At 42.5% G+C, this 14,314-nt stretch overlaps 1 protein-coding gene across 6 annotated transcripts in view; it reads right to left on the bottom strand.

Moving 5' to 3' along the window:
• LOC128702366 (transcription elongation regulator 1) overlaps positions 1 to 14,314 on the bottom strand; it is a 219,576-nt gene that overhangs the window by 89,806 nt on the left and 115,456 nt on the right. For all 6 annotated transcript variants that reach the window (XM_053796594.2, XM_053796597.2, XM_053796599.2 and 3 more), the window contains 2 exons: positions 14,009 to 14,142; positions 10,981 to 11,200 (listed from right to left, as the gene is read on the bottom strand). In XM_053796594.2, coding sequence (XP_053652569.1) covers positions 10,981 to 11,200; positions 14,009 to 14,142 — 354 coding nt within the window. The remainder of the gene's footprint in view (positions 1 to 10,980; positions 11,201 to 14,008; positions 14,143 to 14,314) is intronic.

The raw sequence follows: 14,314 nt of genomic DNA on the forward strand, positions 1-14,314 counted from the left end.
ATAGGACAATCCCCGTAGCTCTGGGACTAGTCTTGTTGCAAACCTTTGCACTTCCTCTAATTTCTTGACGTGCTTGACTAGGTGTGGATTCCAAACTGGTGCTGCATACTCCAGTATGGGCCTGAGGTAGATGGTATACAGAGTCTTAAACGAATCCTTACTGAGGTATCGGAACGCTATCCGTAGGTTTGCCAGGCGCCCGTATGCTGCAGCAGTTATCTGATTGATGTGCGCCTCAGGAGATATGCTCGATGTTATACTCATCCCCAGATCTTTTTCCTTGAGTGAGGTTTTCAGTCTTTGGCCATCTAAACTATATTGTGTCTGCGGTCTTCTTTGCCCTTCCCCAATCTTCATGACTTTGCATTTGGCAGGGTTAAATTCAAGGAGCCAGTTGTTGGACCAGGCTTGTAGCCTGTCCAGGTCTCTTTGTAGTCCTGCCTGATCCTCGTCCAATTTGATTCTTCTCATTAACTTCACATCATCTGCAAACAAGGACAGTTCTGAGTCTATCCCTTCCGTTATGTCGTTCACGTATACCAAGAACAGCACAGGTCCTAGGACTGACCCCTGTGGAACCCCGCTTGTCACAGGCGCCCACTCTGACACCTCATCGCGTACCATGACTCGTTGTTGCCTCCCTGTCCGATGTATTCTCTGATCCATTGCAGTGCCTTTCCTGTTATGTGTGCCTGGTCCTCTAGCTTTTGCAGTTACCTCTTGTGAGGAACTGTGTCGAAGGCCTTCTTGCAGTCCAAAAACACGCAGTCGATCCACCCCTCTCTCGTCTTACTTCTGTCACCTTGTCATAAAACTAGTAGGTTTGTGACACAGAATTTTCCTTCCCTGAAACCGTGCTGGTTGTCAATTATACACTTGTTTCTTTCCAGGTGCCCCACCACTCTCCTCCTGATGATCTTCTCCATGACCTTGCATACTATACACGTTAGTGATACAGGTCTGTAGTTTAGTGCCTCATCTCTGTCTCCCTTTTTAAAATTTGGGACTACATTTGCCATTTTCCATACCTCAGGGAGTTGCCCAGTTTCAAATTATGTGTTGAAGATCTTTGTTAATGGCTCACACAATATCTCTGCTCCCTCTTTAAGGACCCATGGAGAGATGTTGTCTGGTCCCACCGCCTTTGAGGTGTCAAGTTCGCATGGCAGCTTCTTCACCTCCTCCTTGGTTATATGTACCTCATCCAGCACTTGCTGGTGTGTCCCCCTGTTCTGATTTCTTGGAGTCCTACTGGTTTCCACTGTAAATACCTCTTTAAATCTTGTGTTGAGCTCCTGACATACCTCTCGGTCGTTTCTTGTGAATTCCCCCATCACCCTTCCTCAGTCTGATTACCTGGTCCTTGACTGTTGTTTTCCTCCTGATGTGGTTGTACAACAGCTTCGGGTCAGTCTTTACTTTTGATGCTATGTCATTTTCATATTGTCTCTGAGCCTCCCTTCTTATCTGTGCATATTCGTTTCTGGCTCTTCGGCTGATTTCTTTATTTTCCTGAGTTCTCTGTCTTCTGTACCTTTTCCATTCTCTAGTACACCTAGTTTTTGCCTCCCTACACCTTTGGGTGAACCAAGGACTCGTTCTGTTCTCCCCATTATTTCTGTTTCCCTTGGGAACAAACCTCTCCTCTGCCTCCTTGCATTTTGTTGCTACATAGTCCATCATTTCTTGTACTGGTTTTCCTGTCAGTTCCCTCTCCCACTGAATGTCTTAAAGGAAGTTCCTCATGCCTGAGTAGTTCCCCCTTTTGTAGTTTGGTTTTTCCCAGCCTATTCCTGCTACTCTCTCCACTTGGAGCTCAACTATGTAGTCGAAGCACAGAACCACATGATCACTAGCTCCCAAGGGCCTTTCATACATGATACCCTCGATGTCTGAACTACTCATGGTGAATACAAGGTCCAACCTTGCTGGTTCATCCTCTCCTCTCTCTCTGGTAGTGTCTCTAACATGTGTGTGTGTGTGTGTGTGTGTGTGTGTGTGTGTGTGTGTGTGTGTGTGTGGTGTGTACTCACCTAGTTGAGGTTGCGGGGGTCGAGTCCGAGCTCCTGGCCCCGCCTCTTCACTGATCGCTACTAGGTCACTCTCCCTGAGCCGTGAGCTTTATCATACCTCTGCTTAAAGCTATGTATGGATCCTGCCTCCACTACATCGCTTCCCAAACTATTCCACTTACTGACTACTCTGTGGCTGAAGAAATACTTCCTGTGTGTGTGTGTGTGTGTGTGTGTGTGTGTGTGTGTGTGTGTGTGTGTGCGTGCATGTGTGCATGCATGTGTGCGTGCATGTGTGTGTGCATGTGAGTGTGCATGTGTGTGTGTGTGCATGTGTGTGTGTGTGTGTGCATGTGTGTGTGCATGTGTGTGTGTGCATGTGTGTGTGTGCATGTGTGTGTGTGTGTGCATGTGCATGTGTGTGTGCATGTGTGTGTGCATGTGTGTGTGCATGTGTGTGTGCATGTGTGTGCATGTGTGTGTGCATGTGTGTGCATGTGTGTGTGCATGTGTGTGTGCATATGTGTGTGCATATGTGTGTGCATATGTGTGTGCATGTGTGTGTGCATGTGTGTGTGCATGTGTGTGTGCATGTGTGTGCATGTGTGTGCATGTGTGTGTGCATGTGTGTGTGCATGTGTGTGTGCATGTGTGTGTGCATGTGTGTGTGCATGTGTGTGTGCATGTGTGTGTGCATGTGTGTACTCACCTAATTGTACTCACCTAATTGTGGTTGCAGGGGTCGAGACTCAGCTCCTGGCCCCGCCTCTTCACTGATCGCTACTGGATCCTCTCTCTCTCTGCTTCCTGAGCTTTGTCATACCTCTTCTTAAAACTATGTATGGTTCCTGCCTCCACTACTTCACTTGCTAGGCTATTCCACCTGCTGACAACTCAATGACTGAAGAAATACTTCCTAACGTCCCTGTGACTCGTCTGAGTCTTCAGCTTCCAGTTGTGACCCCTTGTCCCTGTGTCCCCTCTCTGGAACATCCTATCTCTGTCCACCTTGTCTATTCCCCGCAGTATCTTGTATGTCGTTATCATGTCTCCCCTGACCCTTCTGTCCTCCAGTGTCGTCAGTCCGATTTCCCTTAACCTTTCCTCGTACGACATTCCCTTGAGCTCTGGGACTAGCCTTGTTGCAAACCTTTGTACTTTCTCTAACTTCTTGACATGCTTGACCAGGTGTGGGTTCCAGACTGGTGCTGCATACTCCAGTATGGGCCTAACATACACAGTGTACAGTGTCTTGAACGATTCCTTATTAAGGTATCGGAACGCTATTCTCAGGTTTGCCAGGCGCCCGTATGCTGCAGCGGTTATTTGGTTGATGTGTGCATGTGTGTGCGCATGTGTGCGCGCATGTGTGTGCACATGTGTGCACGTGTGTACACATGTGTGCACGTGTGTGCACGTGTGTGCACATGTGTGTGCACGTGTGTGCACATGTGTGTGCACGTGTGTGCATGTGTGTGCATGTGTGTGCATGTGTGTGCATGTGTGTGTGCATGTGTGTGTGCATGTGTGTGTGCATGTGTGTGTGCATGTGTGTGTGCATGTGTGTGTGCATGTGTGTGCATGTGTGTGTGCATGTGTGTGTGCATGTGTGTGTGCATGTGTGTGCATGTGAGAGTGCATGTGTACTCACCTAGTTGAGGTTGCAGGGGTCGAGTCCAAGCTCGTGGCCCCGCCTCTTCACTGGTCTCTACTAGGTCACTCTCCCTGAACCATGAGCTTTATCGTACCTCTGCTTAAAGCTATGTATGGATCCTGCCTCCACTACATCGCTTCCCAAACTATTCCACTTCCTGACTACTCTGTGGCTGAAGAAATACTTCCTAACATCCCTTTGATTCATCTGTGTCTTCAGCTTCCAACTGTGTCCCCGTGTTGCTGTGTCCAGTTTCTGGAACATCCTGTCTTTGTCCACCTTGTCAATTCCTCTCAGTATTTTGTAAGTCGTTATCATGTCCCCCCTATCTCTCCTGTCCTCCAGTGTCGTCAGGTTGATTTCCCTTAACCTCTCCTCACAGGACATACCTCTTAACTCTGGGACTAGTCTTGTTGCAAACCTTTGCACTTTCTCTAGTTTCTTTATGTGCTGGGCTAGATGTGGGTTCCAAACTGGTGCTGCATACTCCAATATGCGCCTAACACACATAGTGTACAGGGTCAAGAACAATTCCTTATTAAGATGGCAGAATGCTGTTCTGAGGTTTGCTAGGTGCCCATATGCTGCAGCAGTTATATGGTTGATGTGCACCTCAGGAGATATGCCTGGTGTTATACTCACCCCAAGATCTTTCTCCTTGAGCGAGGTTTGTAGTCTGTCCCCCCCAGACTGTACTCCGTCTGCGGTCTTCTTTGCTCTTCCCCTATCTTCATGACTTTGCACTTGGTGGTGTTGAACTCCAGGAGCCAATTGCTGGACCAGGCCTGCAGCCTGTCCAGATCCCTTTTGTAGTTCTTCCTGGTCCTCGTCCGACTGAATTTTTCTCATCAACTTCACATCATCTGCAAACAGGGACACATCGGAGTTTATTCCTTCCATCATGTCGTTCACAAATACCAGAAACAGCACCGGTCCTAGGACTGACCCCTGTGGAACCCCACTCATCACAGGTGCCCACCATGTGTACCATGACTCACTGCTGCCTTCCTGCCAGGTATTCCCTGATCCATCATAGTGCCTTCCCTGTTATCCCTGTCTGGTCCTACAGTTTATGCACTAATCTCGTGTGGAAGTGTGTCAAATGCCTTCTTACAGTCCAAGAAAATGCAATCTACCCACCCCTCTCTCTCTTGTCTTACTGCTGTCACCATGTCATAGAACTCCAGAAGGTTTTTGACAGGATTTCCCGTCCCGTGTTGGCTGTTAAGCTCATTTCTTTCTAGGTGTTCCAACACTCTTCTCCTGACAATCTTCTCCATGACTTTGCGTACTATACACATCAGTGACACTGGTCTATAGTTTAGTGCTTCTTGTCTGTCCCCTTTATTAAAAATTAGGACTACATTTGCTGTCTTCCATACCTCAGGTAATCTCCTTGCTTCAATAGATGTGTTGAATATTGCTGTTAGGGGTATACATAGCGCCTCTGCACCCTCTCTCAGGACCCATGGAGAGATGTTATCTGGCCCCATCACCTTTGAGGTGTCTAGCTCACTCAGAAGCCTCTTCACTTCTTCCTCAGTTGTATGTATTGTGCGTATGTGCATGTGTGTGCATGTGTGTGCGTATGTGTGCGTGTGTGCATGTGTGTGCGTGTGCATGTATGTGTATGTGTATGTGTGCGTGCATGTGTGCGTGCATGTGTGCGTGCATGTGTGCACATGTGTGTGCATGCGCATGTGTGTACATGTGTGTGCACATGTGTGCATGTGTGTGCATGTGTGTGTGTGCATGTGTGTGCATGTGTGTGTGTGCATGTGTGTGTGCATGTGTGTGTGTGCATGTGTGTGCGCATGTATGTGTGCATGTGTGTGCGCATGTGTGTGTGCATGTGTGTGCATGTGTGTGTGTGCATGTGTGTGTGCATGTGTGTGTGTGTGCATGTGTGTGTGTGTGCATGTGTGTGCATGTGTGTGCGCACGTGTGCGCGCATGTGTGTGTACTTACCTAGTTGAGGTTGCAGGGGTCGAGTCCGAGCTCCTGTGTGAGTGTGCATGTGTGTGTGTGCATGTGTGTGCATGTGTGTGCATGTGTGTGCACATGTGTGTGTGCATGTGTGTGCATGTGTGTGTGCGTGTGTGCATGTGCATGTGCATGTGTGTGCATGTGCGTGTGTGTGTGCATGCATGTGCGTGTGTGCATGCATGTGCGTGTGTGTGTGCATGTGTGTGTGCATGTGTGTGTGCATGTGTGTGTGCATGTGTGTGCATGTGTGTGTGCATGTGTGTGTGCATGTGTGCGCGCGCGCATGTATATGTGCATGTGTGCACATGTGAACGCGCATGTGCATGAATGTTTGTGCATTGTGTGCATGCACGCGCATGCGTGTGTGCACATATGTTTGATAGGATTGAGAAGAGGCAAGTGGTTTTTATGACTGACATGCTGTTGTAGTGTATGGTAATCATTATGAAGCAATTCAGGAAAAACCAGTTAGGTGGACTTGAGTACTGAAAGTGTAAAGTAAAGTGCCTACACTCTGAAGAAGGGGAGAGGATACTGCAGTTTCAAGGAGCATATGAGCTTTAATGTCAGAGTGCCTCTGGCAAGACAGTGAGTGATAAAAAGGTTCTTCTTTTTTGGGTCACCTTACCTCGGCAAGAGACAGGTGGTTAAAAAAAATTAATAGATCCATTTAAAGAAATTTTCATTCTTAAATACACCCTCTCCTCACTTAGCGAAATGCTCGTTTACCAACGCCTCGGATTTACAACGGGCTCTCTGACCAGTATTTATACCTAAATAATGTATATCAGAGCTTATTTCCTCTATTCTGTTTATTTCTTTATACAGTACACTACTGTATAAACATTTAAAAATATACCAAGTGTTGTAAATGGTGCAAAGGTGACATTAAAACAATATCAAGGATGGTTGACACAAACCCACTACCATTATAGCATGCTCCTCACTTAGCAACAAATTCGTGTAACGACGTGGTCTTAGCAATGGAACTCTGGTGTTAAGTGAGGAGAGGCTGTATACAGTGGACCCCTCAGTTATTGGCCGTAATCCGTTCCAGAAGCTTGGCCTAAAACCGAAATGGCCAAAAACCGAAATAATATTGCCCGTTAGAATTAATGTAATTAAAATTAATCTGTTCCAGACAAAAATATTCACCAAAAAGTATTTTCTTAACAATTAAATCAATATTACATACCTTCAATAAAGACTAATGCTGGCTTCTGGAATGCCTGCTACACTCCCTGCATGCCTGCTACACTTCACTCTTAAATTCCATGGTGTTTCTCACTTTCTTTACAACAGGAACTTTACTAGGAAATTTCTCTGGAGCCATGGATACCTATTTCGCAGTTTTTTTTTTTTTTCCAACAAGTCAGCAGTCTCCCACCGAGGCAGGGTGACCCAAAATGAAAGAAAATCCCCAAAAAAGAAAATACTTTCATCATCATTCAACATTTTCACCACACTCACACATAATCACTGTTTTTGCAGAGGTGCTCAGAACACAACAGTTTAGAAGCATATACGTATAAAGATACACAACATATCCCTCCAAACTGCTAATATCCCGAACCCCTCTTTAGAGTGCAGGCATTGTACTTCCCATTTCCAGGACTTCGAGTCCTGCTATATAAAAATAACAGGTTTCCCTGAATCCCTTCACTAAATATTACCCTGCTCACACTCCAACAGATCGTCAGGTCCCAAATACTATTCGTCTCCATTCACTCCTATCGAACACGTCATACACACCTGCTGGAAGTCCAAGCCCCTCGCCCACAAAACCTCCCTTACCCCTTCCTTCCAACCTTTTTGAGGACGACCCCTACTCCACCTTCCTTCTCCTACAGATTTAAATGCTCTCCATGTCATTCTACTTTGATCCATTCTCTCTAACTGACCAAACCACCTCAACAACCCCTCTTTAACCCTCTGACTAATACTTTTATTAACTACACACCTTCACAGTTGCACTGTAAAAAAAACCCACAAAAAACAATGGAAGACAAGTGAAATGTTTGGATGTATGAGCAGAAGCTTCCTCATACACCGAAAGACATGGTCAGACTGACTCACAAGCGGCTCCAGCCGCTGGACGGATACGTCCCAAATGGCCGATCACTAAATTAACGACCGATAACCGGGCACCAAAAAACCAGCCAATCACCAAGTTGGCCAATAACAGAAGCGGCCAATAACCAGGGGTCCACTGAATATATATATAATGGAACCCTGGCTGTCAACTGCACTATTTGTTGAACAAAGCAGTTTTTGTACGAAAAATTCAAGAAAAATATGTCCTGGTTTTCATACGTTCTCTTGGCTATCAACCGACAATGCCAACAGCTCAGGTCACGTGCTTACAGAATGCGCACTGGACCTTGTAAAAGGCATGAAAGTGGTATCAAGGCAAAAGCCACAAATTATTGAGGAGGTTGAAAAAGTCTTGTTGATTTGGATAAACGAAAAACAGTTCCACAGTCAGAGTGTTTCAGAGGCAATTATTTGTGAAAAAGCAAGGCAGTTGTATGACGACGACCTGGGAAAAAAAAAAAAAGGGTAAACAAGTGCTAAAAATCATTCAAGGCTAGTTGGGGCTGGTTTGATACAAAAACCTTGGGCCTAGAGGTGACTGAAGATTATGTGGAGTTGGAGAAGGAGCATAGAACTGAACTCGCCACACAAGGACATGTAGACCTTCAGGAGCAGCAGCAACAGATTGCAGCAGAGGAGCTGTCATCAGAGGAAGAGGGAAGGGATGATGTGCCCATTACACTTGTCAAGAAAATGTTTGCTAAATGGCATGAATTGCAGGAGTTTGCTGAAAAATACCATCTAAAGCAGTGGCCATCCATTTCTCTAACATGTACAATGACAGTGTAATGTCTCAATTCAGACATGTGTTAAAACGAAGCCTGAAACAAACCTCACTGGACAAGTTTTTAGTGATACAAAGAACCAGTAAACCAGATGTTAGTGGTGGAGAGAGACAAAGAAGAGAAACAACACCACAATGGTTGCCTGACACATTAATAGGACTCTCCTTCCAAGCAGTAGCATACCCCCTCTTCTCCACGTCCTGCTTCCAGGATGCCATTAGTTCTCTTATTTAAGAGGCAGTTAAATTTTCATTTAGTACAGTATTTCAGTTAAAGTTTCCTTTAGTATTCATTTTTAGTTTTATGTAGCAGTTAGTACATTTTTAACAAATTATTATATTGTCATTTGGGTCTGGAATGGATTAATTCTATTTACATTATTCTTTATGAGAAAAATGGTTTTGGTAGTCATCTACTTTGGTCGTCGAATTGACATCTGGAATGAATTAAATTCAACAACCAAGGTTCCACTGTATATGTAGGCACCAATGAGAAGTATTGAAGAGAAGCTATGAAAAATTAATGAATGTAAACTACATGAGAGAAGACTGGCAAATTTGAAGATAAACTTAGAAAAGACTTTACAAAACTGTTTAACCCTTTGAGGGTCGACAGGCCCTCTCCGAAACTCGTTCTCAGGGTCGGCCAAATTTAAAAAAAAAAAAATTATTTTCTCTTATGAAAAGATAGAGAATCTTTTTCCGATCATAACGACACCAAAAGTTTGAAATTTGATAGAAAACTTACGGAATTATGCTCTCGCAAAGTTAGCGGTCTCGGCGATGTTTACGCATCGGCGATTTTGCCCACTTTGAGCCCCATTTTCGGCCAATTTCACTGTACTAGTCGACAAAAAACATGAATATTTCGCTAGAACTCCATTTTTTCTATCGAATGGGTGCAAGAAACCACCCATTTATAAATTCAACTATCCAGTACAGTGGTCAGAATTTAGCAATTTTGCCAATTTCACACAAATTTCAAAAGATGCCAATTTCAGAATAGGGTCCAGAATAAACAAGATAGACATTCCTGGCACTAAAATGACATTTCCTCTAGTCATTAGTCACGTCTCAAGGCCCCTCTTATATTCTTTTGCTTTCCACTTTGAATTTTTATTCTCACAAAAAATATAAGATTTACTGTTATGCAGACTACTGCATTAGTGTAAAAAATGGTATAAATATTATTGGTGCACTTGTGAAAGAATATTAGACTCACCAGTTGATGTGTATTGCACGCTTGGCACGATTTGTTTACTTTTGAAGTTTGGTAAAAATCGAACATTTCTGCTACTTTGAGCTCAATTTCAAGGCACCTTTCATTGTAAAACCAGTCAAAATCATCTCAATTTCTGTAATATGTCTTCCATTCTATAAAATGAGACCAAGAAAACTAGAATAGAACAATAAATACCATACGAAAATACACTGCAAAGTCGCTGATTTATTAAAAAAAAATGGTAAAATTTTTTTTTTTCTCATTATGCACTGTGTGCTGCAGGATTTTTTTTAAACTGTGCACACTGACCACATAGACCCATTCTTTCATATGAAGGCCAACCAGCTTTCTCCCACTAGATTTGAGGCCGCTAGAATTTATGAGTACTAGTACGTCAAAAACCCCTACTCGTAAGACGTACTAGTACGACGAAAACCCTCAAAGGGTTAAAGCCAAATATGTAGATGCTTATGATCCTATAAAATATGAAATGTCAGAAGCAGACAAGACCAAATTTACAGCAACAATGACAAAAACAACACTTATGTTAACTGGGAGACAGTTTTTACAAGCCCAAGTAAATGATGTACAAAACAAAAGATGGATTGAAATAAAAAGTTAAAAATATTTATGTCATAACCAGCTAATGAGGAAATTAGATACAGTAAAACACTGTTGTAAATTTAAAGATTTAAAACACCTGAGTACTGCCAGACAGAACTGTAATATAATTAATATATAAATAAATAAATATAAGAGATAAAAATTAGATTAGACACAAGGGGAAAAATACGAACAAGATGGAGGAAAACGCTCATGTGCAGAGCAAACTTTTACTGTGTCAATTTAACAAGGCTCTACACAGAGTAAAATGTAGTTTTGGTAAGCTTAAATTGCATATGTGCCTTTCACACCAAAATGAGGATAGATAACAAAAAGACTGAACAAGCAATAATAGAAAGCTTCAAAAGAATTTTCTAAGAGTAATATGACGAGGTGTTACGAGCAGTTTTGAAAAGAATTAATGGGAAAAGAATTAATGGGAAGAAATTGATCAGGTGGCAGAGGTTCTTCTCAAGCAAAACAAGAGATGGCTTATATAGTATCATACAACTAACCTATTTGATACACCACCATTCATGCAAGCATGGGCCTGAATCGCCATTTTAAGAGCCTCATTTTCTCTGAACCAAAATTAGTATGCCTTATGTAACAGAAAAAAAATTACACTTATGATGGTTGGGTGTGTGGTAGTAGTGGTGGCAGTAGTTGTAGTCGTCATAGTTGTCAAAGGGGCATCTGTACGTGGTTTCTTGGACAAAGGCTCATCCTTCGATGGTTCTTCAGCTTTGTTCTTCAAACTTACAACTTCCGCTGGAGGATTATTTACCATCTTGTCAACATCTGCTCGATCTACAAGGTCAGGTGGCTTCTCCCAAACAGATGTTCTGGGTAAAAGAGTAATACAACTTTAATATAAATAAATGAGCACGTTAGATAGGAGTGGAGGCAAAAAGTTTTTGGGACCTGACAAGCTGTTGGTGTGAATGAAGTAACATTTTGTTAAAGGATTCAGGGAAACCAGTTAGCCACACAGAAGTCCTGGAGGTGGAAAGTACAGGGCCTACACTCTAAAGAAGGGATATTTGTTGTTTACAAGGTCATCTTAACTGTAGTATCTGCACGCCTTTGGCATGACACTAATAGTGAATGTTTTTCTTTTTTCTGGGTCACCCTACCTTGGTGAGAGATGGCCAGTGTGTTAAAAAAAATATATGGAACAGGTGGTAGGTTACTGAAAGCAGTCAAAGAGTTTTTATGAAGATAGCAAGGCATAGGTTAGGGTATGTAGGAGGAAGATTATTTTTCAGTAAAGTAGGCTCTAGATAGGGATGCGTGATGTCCCCCATGGTTGTTTAACATATAGATGGGTTTGTAAAAGAAGTGAATGTTAGGGTGTTAGGGAGGTGTGGGGTAAAAATATACAGAATCTAATACGAAGTGGGAGTTTTCATGGTTTGGTTACTTTTTTTTTTTTTTTTTTGCCAATATCACTGCTTTCGGGAGATTCTGAAGAGAAGTTTCAATGGCTGGTGGACGAGTTTGGGAGGGTATATAAAAGAAGGAAATTAAAATTGAACATGGAAAGAGTGTATGTGGGAAACAAATGTGCTCAGGTATTTGGGAGCACTTCATCTACACATCCCCTACCCATTCTAAAGTCTCCTTACTCATCTGCAATCCTGCTCTCTGTCTTACCTCCATTTTTTTCAATAATAACCCTACCATACACTTTACCTGGTATACTCAGTAAATTTATTCCCCTATAATTTTTACATTCTCTTAAGTCCCCCTTCCCTTTATATAAAGGAACTATGTGTGCTCTCTGCCAATCCCTAGGTACCTTCCCCTCCTTCATACATTTATTAAACAAAAATACCAACCACTCCAACACTGTATCGCCCCTCCCTGATTTTAACATTTCTGTCATGATCCCATCAGTTCCAGCTGCTTTATCTACTTTCATTCTATGTAATACCTCACGGACCTCCCCCACACTCACATCTTGCTCTTCTTCACTCCTAAAAGATATTATACCTCCTTGGCCAGTGCATGAAATTACCACCTCCCATTCTTCATCGACATTTAAAAATTCCTCAAAATATTCCCACCATCTACTGGGCCACGGGGGCGTTGACCCCTAAAACTCTCTCCAGGTAAACTCCAGGTAATACCCCCAGCTCCCTATCTACTAACTCCCCTACTCTGTTTTTAACTGACAAGTCCATTCGTTCCCTAGGCTTAACTTCTCTCACTCCATATTTTTTTCTTATTCTCAGCAAAATTTCTTGACAGTGCCTTTCCCATTCTATTTGCTCTCCTTTTGCACTCTCACCACTCTCCTCACCTTTCTTTTACTCTCTATATACTCTGTCCTTACATCACTTCTGCTTTGTAAAAACCTCTCATGAGCTACCTTCTCTTTTATCACACACTTTACTACAGCATTCCACCAATCACTCCTCTTTCCTCTTGCACCCACCCTCCTATAGCCACAAACTTCTCACCCACATTCTAATACTGCATTTTTAAAACTATCCCACCCCTCTTAAAGCCCCCACCTCCACTACCATGCTTGCATTAGCTCACCTTTCTGCCAATAGTTGCTTGCATCCCACCTAACTTCCTCCTCCCTTAGTTTATAAACTTTCACCTCTCTCTCACTTACTGTTGCCATTTTCCTTCTGTCCCATCTACCTCTTACTCTAACTGTAGCTACAACTAGTTAATGATCCGATATATCTGCTGCCCCTCTATAAGCATCAACTTCTATAAATGTACCTCTATGTTCAGATGTCAAAATAATATAACACAGGGGAGCAAGGAGCTAGTAACCCCCCTTCCTATACATATTACTAAATTTAAAAGAAGAATCTTTTGTTATTCCTCTTGGGCCATCCTGCCTCAGTGGGATACGGCCAGTTAGTTGAAAGAAAAATATAACACAAACAGAAGAAAATAAAAAAAAGCTTCAGGAAGATCTAGACAAACTTCAGGAACAGGTGAATAAATAGTTATTAAATGCCAGCCCGAAGCTCTTACATAGCTAGTAAATACAGCCGGACTTCAGTCCTGGAAATGGGAAGTACAATGCCCGCACTCTAAAGGAGGGGTTCGGGGTATTAGCAGTTTGGAGGGATATGTTGTGTATCTTTATAGGTATATGCTTCTAAACTGTTATGTTCTGAGCCCCTCTGCAAAAACAGTGATTATGTGTGAGTGAGGTGAAAGTGTTGAATGATGATGAAAGTATTTTCTTTTCGGGGATTTTCTTTCTTTTTTTGGGTCACCCTGCCTTGGTGGGAGACGGCCGACTTGTTAAAAAAAAAAAAAAATTACATACCGAGTACAGTCTTGGGGATATTATGTACAGAGAAGCCACTGAGAAAAAGGACCAAGAACTAACCTATTTTTAACCTATTCATGAAGGTAACATATTAAGAAAACCTCTTGCTGAAGGTAAAAGTTTTTAAGGAAATATGTCCCTGAAAGTAACAGCTATTAAGAAAACAGTCTCAAAAGGTAATAACAGTTTCCCTCAAAATTGTGAAAACATTTAATGAATTTCATGACATTACCATAATATACATTAATCTATTATGATCCTCATTACTCATGCAATGTTAAGATTTGTCTCCTATCAATGACCTTAATACGCACAAACCTCTAAATGAAACAAAACATGAGATACTAACTTGGTTGTAGGATTATAAAAGAAGACTCTACCATCACCAGTCCACACAACACACCAAGGAGTGCCAGAGACTGGCTGAGAAGATACTGGTCGACTAAGGTCTTGTTGACTTTTCTGATCATCTGTTTCACCATCCTGTACAAGGTTAAATTTCATTGCAAACAGTGAGGCTCTTATTTCTGCTAGCTACTCTCAATTTCATACTTATAAAATTTGCCAATCTACTTACTGTATTCACATGCACTAGTTTCCATTCCTTGCCAACATTAGTCAATACTTTTGTTTATAAAAACATATTTGGCATATT

This window comes from Cherax quadricarinatus, chromosome 80 (assembly GCF_038502225.1).
Source record: "Cherax quadricarinatus isolate ZL_2023a chromosome 80, ASM3850222v1, whole genome shotgun sequence".
Lineage (NCBI taxonomy): Eukaryota > Metazoa > Arthropoda > Malacostraca > Decapoda > Parastacidae > Cherax > Cherax quadricarinatus.